Raw genomic sequence first — 9,679 nt, 5'->3', positions numbered from 1 at the left:
AGAAAAGTAAAAAAGTGCAAAAGTACAAAGAGGACTATGACATAGTGACTTCGGACTTTCTACAACAAAGATATACCTAACTCAATATCAATCTCTTACTCTAATTTAAACTAAAATAAACAGTATTTCAGTAAAGCGTTTCCATTCTCATTATAACATTCTCCTCTAAAACATACTACCTTTCCCTCTTAAAGAAAATATAAGAAATCTTTTGCAGCATAATTTTTCACCTAATAAACAACTAATCAATTATTATCCTTCTTCAAGGATTTTACTCCTCTCTACCTGCTAAAATAACAAAAAAAAGGGGGGGGGGCTGTCTACATTTGATTAATGCTATTCAAAGAGAAACAAAAGCATCCATGAAGACTCTTAAGACCATCCTAGCAAACATATCTTTGCAATTAACCAAAGCATTTATATACTTAAACATTACATCTTACTACCATTACATATTTAAGTGATAACCTTATAGTACCCTTTTACCCAAAATAAATTAATTATCCCAAAAACAAGCACATCTGTCTAGACCTTTAAGAGACCATCCTGATAAACACAATTAGACAATTATCCCACTTCAAATTAAACCAAGGCATTTACATATCTCAGTATTACAGACAGGGCTTTCTCCTTACAAGTCTCAAATTTAACAGCCTGCCTTGTGAAGTCCAAATAATCTTCAAAAACCTCCCAGCCCTTGAAGCTTTGGAACATCTGACTCTCAATGAGGGGTTAGGCTAAGGGTCTGGGCAAGAAGGAGCAGTCTTTTATCCACTGAGGATCCCTGAAGGTTTTGCCATAGCCTCTCCCTTGGAATCAGATCAAAAGCTGATTTGAAATCCACAAAGGCTTGCAAAAAGGGTGCCTTTGGGGGGTAAGGTGCATTTTTCAGCTAAATGGTAAAGGACCAGACAGTGGTCTAAGGTTGAACGGTCCTCCCTACATCCTGCCTGTTCCTCAACTAGAATATTTTCAGTTTGGACCCAGTCTAACAGTTTGAACTAAAGATACTTTGCATATAGTTTGATTATTGTATTAAGCAAGCTAATTGGTCTCTAGCTGGCAGGGTTAAGCCTATTTCCTGTATTCTTATAGAGAGGGATAACTATGGCCTCATTCCACTCAGATGGAAAATGTGCTATGCTATTATGATAAGTAAAAAGAACAGCTCTGGGGCCCACCAATATTTATCTTGTTTTAGCAACTCTGGAAGGATGAAATCACCTCCAGGAACTTTCCCAGATTTCAACTGTAAAATGAGATCCTTAGCCTTGGCTATTGACCCAGGAGGCCATCCGGGAGAAGTCTCCACTGGGTGGGGAACCATCACTGGATTATTTAATGGTTCTGGATTAAAAATGTTCTGAAAGTGACTCCCAAATATCTGCAGGTATTTGGCAGATGGGACTGAAGCAACTACCCATAGGAAAGCAGTTAATTAGGTGCCAAAACCAAACAGGGTTCTTAAGCTTAGCTGTTGGAATTAGTCTTTCCCAATCCTCTCTCAGCACTTGGAGTTTTTTTGATATGTCTACAGTGACCATGTTTTCTTGGAAACAAAAATCAAGGACAAACCTGAAAAAGAGGCAAATCTTGCAAAGGAAAATTGAAGAGCAAAACCAAGAAAATAAATAATTAAATTAAATAAATCTAAAGCTCAGCTTTCTGAAATAAAGGAGTATCCTTTATAATAAAAGACATATAGACACTGTAGATATGCTGGAGGTAGATGCCAACTTGTAGGCAGAGCCAGGACAAGAAAGTGGTGAGGTGAAGAGAAAATTACACTTGAATTCATGTAAATGCAGATGTAATGCAATCTTTTCTTTCAGGTTAAAAAGTACAGTTTGGAAGCACCTCTTATTTCAGCTTTGCACCAAAGTCTTTCAGAGCTGGTCACAGACAGCCATAGGGCCACAAGCTAAGCATTTCTAATAGAAGAGCTTCCAATAAACTACATTGTTGAATAGAGCTTTGAACCCAATTTCTCCAGTCCTAATCTGGAAGTCTACAGACATTACCTAATATTGGCTCATGATAGGGTGCTGGGTAAAACTGGGGAAGAATTAATCACTCTAATTCTTGCCAATGTTAGTTTTGCACATACTGAATTGTAAGTCCTTTTTCATGCAAATAATCGTACTTTATTTTCACATGCAATTTTCTTGGCATCCATTTGATAATTCAGTTTTTCCTAAAATGCACATTTTATTACAACTTTTCCTCTATATTTCTATACACAGTTTTTGTGATGACAGTTTTGTTGCAAAGGATGCAGTCCAAAGAGTAACTTTATGTCAATTTACATATTAATGCAGGAGGGGGAATTGAGCAATTTCTTTTAAAAGGCAGACTTAAATTCTCCCACATCTCTCCCTCTGTCCCTTTCCCTCCCTCCCTCTCCCTCATTTTGGCCTATCATACAAACATATTTTCTTAAATACGGCATTTTTTGTGTACGTAAATCTTTATTCTTGTGGTTTTGCATTTGTTTTTCCAGATTATGGTTTGAAAGTGTCCTTTACAATAGAGAATTGTATCTGATAATTTAATTTCATACCAACTATATGAACTAAGATTACAAATTATTTCTTATATCGTAGCGATATTCTATATATTTTCTTTAAAAAATACAAGGAATGTATTAAATGTCAGATTGCTTCTCCATTTATCCATGAACAGGGGCGAGGAAGATGTGGCCTTTTAATTGTTGCTGAACTACAGGTCGCAGCTCTCCAGCCAATATGGCCAGTGGTGAGGAACATTGGGAATTATATCTGGAGGACCAATTATTCTTCATCCCTGCATTAAACCCACTTGCTCAAACTTGTAATGTAGAGACCCTGTAGAAATATCTTCCATGCAGGAAGTCCAGGGGAGTATTAATATAGTTACTCCCCATGTATTTAACCATTTTTTGAGAGTTATCTTCTCTCTTAAACATTACAATTTGGAAGCTTCAGAGAGGTTTTGAGGCCCTAGGTTATATACCTCTGATATAGTTAATGGCTCAGCCTTCAGTCTCTCTGACAGGTCATGTTTTTTAAGAACAACATCCTCAGATGAAAATAGGATGAGCAATTGCAAAATGAACTATTTGAAAGAAGAAGAACCATGTCATTGGGTCATTAGCCAGATAAAAAGGAGAAGAATCAGGACAATAATTGCATTATTCTATTCCAGACCCATTGTATTCCAGCAAATGGATGTGATCTGGCAAATTGGAGGAAGATTCAGGCTGGGTTTTAGTCAATCTCTGAGCAACTCAACTATCAACAAGATACTTGTAGCAAACACAAATTTCAGAGATAGCAGTTATGTGAAGTAGAAACTCATTTGTTCCTCAAGTTACCCAATTCTCTTGAGAATAAAATTTTGGTACTTCTGACCAATTGCTATACAGGTAGTCCTTGCTTAACAACCATTTGTTTAGTGATGGTTCGGATTTATGATGCTGAAAAAAATGACTGATGACCAGTCCTCACACTTACAACTGTTGCAGCATCCCCGTGGTCACTTGATCACAATTTGGGTGCTTGGCAACCTGTTCACATTTATGAACATTGCAGCATCCTGTGGTCATATGATCACCATTTTCGACCTTCCCGGCCAGCTTCTGGCAAGCAAAATCAATGGGGAACCCATGATTCATTTAATGACCACATGGTTCGTTTAATGCCCACAGTGATTTGCTTAACAGCTGCCACAAAAAGGGTCATAAAATCATGTCAGATTCGCTTAATGACTGCTTCTCTTAGCAATCAAAATTCTGGTCCCAGTTGTGGTCGTTAAGCGAGGACTTCCTATATTCATGAAGAATAGCACTGGCAATCAGGTCAGTGGTTCCAAGTAACTGTTTGCTATCTTATTCAAGGACTGAGGGAACAGGATGCCTTAACTCTGTCAGGCATATTAACAATATTATTGTGGAGCCAGAAAGGCTTTACAATAATATGGTTAGCTTTGTCTCTCTTCTGTTATGCCTTACCTTTCTGATCTTGACAGTAAAACAGATGTCAAAGAGGATTTAATTCTGGATAAAGACACTGTTTAGTTGGAGTACATTTGGGGTCATGGCACTTGTAATTAATCATGAGAGATCTAGCAGGCAATTCTTTCTCTGTCAATCTCTGGAAAATGAAGATGACAAGGACTTTCCAGGAGATTGTTACCTAGTGGCCTGTCTCTGGTCACCAATCCAGGGATTCTTCTTGATTTACTGAGTTGCTTTGTATAATGAAGAGACAGAAGAAATGCCTAGAGCAATAATGGTAGAATACTAGGAGCCAGTACAAGTGAAAACAGTTATATGCCCATAGCTGGTTGAGATATCATAGATTGCTTGCTGATGTGCTCAAACAGCCTTGTGGAGTAAATTACAGATAAAATCACTTTTTAGTAATTTATTTATTTTGCAATCAATCAATCAATCAATCAATCAAATCTTTATTTGATCATAGACCAGCATAAGATAACATAAGAACATGAGACTTAAGCCATTTCAACATACATATTTAATTTTGATCAAACATTTTAAAAGAAAAAAAATCGAGCCAAAAAGAAGCAAAAAAAAATGCACAAAGTAAATAAACCAGAGCTTTTCAAGCATCATAAGATTAAGTAAATTAAATACAAATTTTCCAAATAGTATTAATTATTAACACACAGATATATCTAATAATTCCATGATATTCAAAACTTGGCTGTTCCCTTGTGACACCAGAAGCACAACCTTAAAAACTCTTTGGATCTGGATTTGGGGTGGAAGGGTAATTTTATTGATATATTAATTGATTTACTTTTCATCAGTGTAAAATACAAGATTGCAAAGGCATTCCGAATTGTAATAATATATTTCCATATACTATTCTACAAACAGTCTTGTACATTCATTGGGCAATATACTTTGTAAAGTTTAAATATTATCATCCATTAATGTCCACCCATTTTCTATTCTCTTGTGATGAGACATATGATCGTACTGTGGCACTTGCTTTATAAGAACCATTTGTATTAATATTTATGTCCAATTAAAACAGCATTTTGCTGCTTTGAGCATGAAGACTCTGTTAAATGTAGAGATAATCAAAAACACAAAATCTAACACGTCCGTATTCCCAGAAACTGAAGAATATGGGAGTTTTATATATTTCAGACCACAATCACAGTATTTATATATCATGTCATGGTGACACAGCATGGGTACAAGGTGTGAGCATGCACAGAATCCTCAGTATTCCTGGTATGACAAATTGTTCATGGAGATGTTTGCAATTCTGTAAGAGCCAATTTGGTCTAGTGTTTAAGCTGCTGGGCTAGAAACCAGGAGAGTGTGAGTTCTAGTCCCGCCTTAGGCACGAAAGCCGGCTGGGTGACCTTGGGCCAGTCACCCTCTCCCAGCCCAACTCACCTCACAGGGTTGTTGTTGTGGGGAAAATAGAAGGAGGAAGGAGTATTAGGTACGTTCCCTGCCTTGAGTTATTTATAGAAATAATAAAGGCGGGATAAAAATAAAATAAAATAAAAAACAAAACAAAAAAAGAAGTCTAAAAATGCTTTAACTGAATAGGCTTCTAAATTCAGGTACCTCAGATTGCCATACTTCCCAGTCATGGAAGTTTTCTTAACTTTGTAAGCATAGCCTCTTTTGTATGGTTCCTCAGCTTTCCCCCTCTGAACTCATGGCAGGTTTGCTTTGGAGAGGGATACTCAACTCACAAAATATAGGAGAATGCTCACCTGACATTCTGGAAAAGCACAAAAAGAAGATATTTCATGGGTACTATGTAGGGATACAGATTCCTGCCATGTGTCTGACCCATTGCTGTAATTCATTTCTCTCTCACTGGAATCAGTGGGTGGGATAGGGTGATATGGCCAAATAAAAGTTGTATCCCTCTTGCTGTGCTGGCGTGAATAAATAAAAGATTGGAAACTGTGGTTCCTCCACCTCAGCTCCTCCTTTTCTCACCCCCAAGGACTGCTCTGTTAATGACTTGTGGGTGGCCTCTTAAGGGCTGCCATTTTGATCCAGCGGCAGCATAATGATTGGAGCATGTTGAAGAATTGCTCTTAAATGGAGAATAATGACGTTTTTGCTCTTGCTCGGTGGTACACGAAGGAATGGACTTTAGCCTTGACTGAAAAGAAATTGACGCCGTAAGACTGAGCAGCCGATGAACAAACACAGCCAAATTTGTTTATTGATAGTTTTGTGCTGCTTATTTAAACAATATACAGTGTTTGGTCAAGTTGACATTAATGTTCTTGAAAGGACATGATTTCTGTATGACTTCTGCATTGTTGTTAATTCTCTTAAATGGTATTGTTTTGATATAAGCATGGTTTTGTTGTTTTCCTTTCATGTATGACTGCTCCTTGCAGTTTGTTATTTTATCTGGTTACTACTTTTTGAGGGGGGAAGCCTTAAAAATGAAGGTCATTGGGGTAGGGTGGGGAAGGATACTCCATTAGATAACTTTCCGAAATCCTGGTGAGAATTCAGACCTGTGGTCAGCTGAGGCAACACTCTATGTTTCAGCCAAGATATGCTGAGGTTAAGGTGGTCTTGGATTTTACTGAAGCATAAGCATCAAGGATGGTTACAGACTGGTGGAGAGATGATTGTATACTGAAAGACTGGATATCCATCCATGCCTCTTGGATGCTAAGGTAAGTATGAGTAAGATGTTCAACAGTGGTGCAAAGTCTGTGCTCTGACACCAATGCTATATACTTAATTTGTACCACTTTGGGTTGTTGCTTAAAACTGAGTACTTTTATTGTTGCCTTTCTTTGGTGCATTTGTTTTGACATGGTTTTTAAAGAGTGATCTTGCCTTGTCATGCTTCCTTTCAGTAAAGGGTGAGGAATAAGGCTATGCCTGCCCCAAGTTTTTTTTTTCCCTAACAGACTTTTCTCTTGTACGTTTTCAGTGCAATTCACTTTGTGTATTTAATTATGCATGGTTAGCCGCATGTTATCTAGACTACTTAATAGAACATTGCTTCAACTGAGTAAGAAAGTAAATACATACATACCAAATACAGTATATCGCTTATTGTCATATTCAGAAAGCATCCTTTCAAAGTACACTTCCCCAGACCAGATCAACACAGTAATTGACTCCAGTTGAGTTACAGTTTATCTTAATTGGGCCGATTGCCTTAAGATCAAGATGCAAGATGCAATTCTTTAACAATCATTTGAGCAAAATGTGACATAAAACACAGCTCTCTAATAAACTCTAATTTGACTTAACCATATACATGCAAGCCCAAGACCATGCAAGCTCCCAAATTCTGAATATAAATAGCTGAGGAAAGCAAAGGACTTAGTTGCGTGTAATACTCTTTTTCCTGTTCCTCAGCACAGTTTCATTGCTCTCTCGCCATTCTGAAAATATATGGGCATTTTCATGCCTGACAGCCTGCTGGGTCGTTGCCAACCACCACTAACATCACTTTAACCCTGAAATGGTTACATTTGTAGTCTGTAAGCTTAGAACAGAAACAACCACTCATGTACCAGGTATAGCTCAAAATATATTCCTTGTGACTGATGTAGCCAGATGCTGAGGAGCACCAGAGGAGACATCAGTCAATGAGGCAGATGCCTTTCTGCAGTAGCTTCTTCACATGCATTCAATATTTGCCTGAGAAATCACACAACTCTCTCAGGCTGCAGCAGCATATAATCTCCCTGAAGGTTTTCCTCAGCTCTTGGCTTCGGAATGCATAGATAAGGGGATCAATAATGGAGTTACACATGATTAGGATGAGGTACAAGTGAAAATGGGACATGAAGCAGATACAGTAGGGATTATGAGGGCATGAAATGTAGAAAAGCAAGTGGAGGAAGAGTGGGGCCCAGCACACTACAAAGACTCCAATCAAGATGGTCAGAGTGATGGCTCCCTTCATGTTGGCACCTTGACGAATTGGGCCAGTGCCTGGAAGAATTGCAATCCTTTTCATGTGCAGCCGGGCCAGCATGAACATGTGAACATAGAGAGATGCCATGAGGACTAACATGGTGAAGAACATGGCGATGAGGCAAATGATGACCACGCTGCTGTCAGAATAAATAATGAACAGGACACCCGAAACTGTGCAAGCTGCCCAGATACAGGTGATGATGATACCTACGCGCCTCCCTGTCATGATGTTGTGATACTGGAGAGCATAGAAGATTGTGAAATACCTGTCCACGGCTATAGAAAGCAGGCTGCAAATGGAGGCCAGGAGAGAGCTGCAAATCACCGAGTCAATTATATTGTCAATGCTAACGGTGAAACTGTGTGCGTCGGCCTCCGTATTATTCAAGAGGGTGATGACGATGGTTTCAGATCCATTGGAGATGCTCACCAGCAAGTCAGCCACTGCTAAGCTGCAAATGAAAAAGTACATTGGGGAATGCAAATTCTTGTTCTTGGCTATGGCTGCGATCACCAGCACATTCTCTAGCAAGCTGACAAAGCCTAAGGTGACAAATACTTCTGGGGAGACAAAAAGTTGCTCATAACACCCTTCTGAAGCATAGCCTTTGCCGATCGATCTATTCAGGTCACTGTGATGTAGTCCATAGCTGTGGTTCCATGCATGAAGAGGCTGATGAGCTCCATAGTGGTAAGTGAAATTCATCTTACAGCACGTTCACCCAAAAGCACATCGTGCTTGGCCAGCTTGCGGCTTGCAAATCAATTCCACTGATGCCAGGTGTCTCTCTTTGAATGGTTCCCTGGGATTTTCACTGGCTAGGGATTTGTAGATGCAGCAGGTGACATGCCATTCCAAAGAGCAGCAGGGTACATGTCAGAAAGAAAATGGATTCAACATGCAAAATACCAGTGAGATCTCTGGCAATTAATACTTGCTTTGCCAACTCCACAAGTGCCTGTACCCACTGGGATTAGGCAGCTGAAAGTGGCTTTCTTTTCTTATCTCCTGGAGCCTCAATCTGTAAAACTGAAGCATCAGAAATGAAATGCTGCTGCTGCTGGGCTTTTTAAAACAATCATTTCAGATCACAAATACTACCCAGCTGCCTATGCAATGCCCGCCTGCCTGCTTGCTGCTGCTTCTTATACGGAGTTGATGATAGAAAGGTAGTTAGAGTCAGCTCCTCCCCACCCCTTCAGTTTAGTGATCAGCCAATAGAGAGAAAGGCAAGAGGGAGTGCTGGAGGCACCGAATGCATTTCAGTTTTCTAAACGTCTTGGCAGGACAGCTTCTAAGACGATACGATTTCTGGGTGATACAAAGGAGTCCAAAACGGCACAGGCTAGCAGTTTCCTTTTGCTTGTATAGATTTTGTGATTGGTGATGATGTTCTGTGAGCATAATCAGAATCCCTTAAACAGGATGAGTGTGATGTAGAGAAGAAAAAAACCATTTTACGGCAACAGAAAGATGAACTAAGTTTCTGTGAAGTCAGTAGGCAATCATGAAAATGTGGCCTAACCAGTCAAGGGAGGAATATGCATGTTAACACTGTCTTGGCATCCTCATCACACCAAGTTTAACTTTTGTTTGTGATTTGAAGTGATGTATAAGTCACCTTTCAAATTATAACATGCAAGCAAAAATGTAAAAACACAAGAGAAACATGCTTCAGAATGACAGTGAATGTGGCAAACAATGTCAAACTATAAAGCAATCCATGCTGGCAATTTAAAAGA

General features: G+C 39.0%; 1 protein-coding gene across 1 annotated transcript; it reads right to left on the bottom strand.

The window, feature by feature from the left end:
• Nucleotides 1-7,643: 7,643 nt before the first annotated feature.
• MC4R (melanocortin 4 receptor) lies at nucleotides 7,644-8,642 on the bottom strand. Its single transcript, XM_063300205.1, has one exon. It carries the CDS (start codon nucleotides 8,640-8,642, stop codon nucleotides 7,644-7,646), a length of 999 nt encoding a protein of 332 aa, XP_063156275.1.
• Nucleotides 8,643-9,679: the final 1,037 nt, after the last annotated feature.

The sequence above is a fragment of the Candoia aspera genome, chromosome 3, assembly GCF_035149785.1.
Source record: "Candoia aspera isolate rCanAsp1 chromosome 3, rCanAsp1.hap2, whole genome shotgun sequence".
NCBI classification, from domain to species: domain Eukaryota; kingdom Metazoa; phylum Chordata; class Lepidosauria; order Squamata; family Boidae; genus Candoia; species Candoia aspera.
Note: the sequence above shows the minus strand (reverse complement) of the source record. Positions and strands in the feature narration are given on the sequence as shown.

Bases quoted from the DNA above. Each gene is read 5' to 3' on its own strand.
- MC4R (XM_063300205.1), bottom strand. From the start codon at position 8,642: ATGAATTTCACTTACCACTATGGAGCTCATCAGCCTCTTCATGCATGG.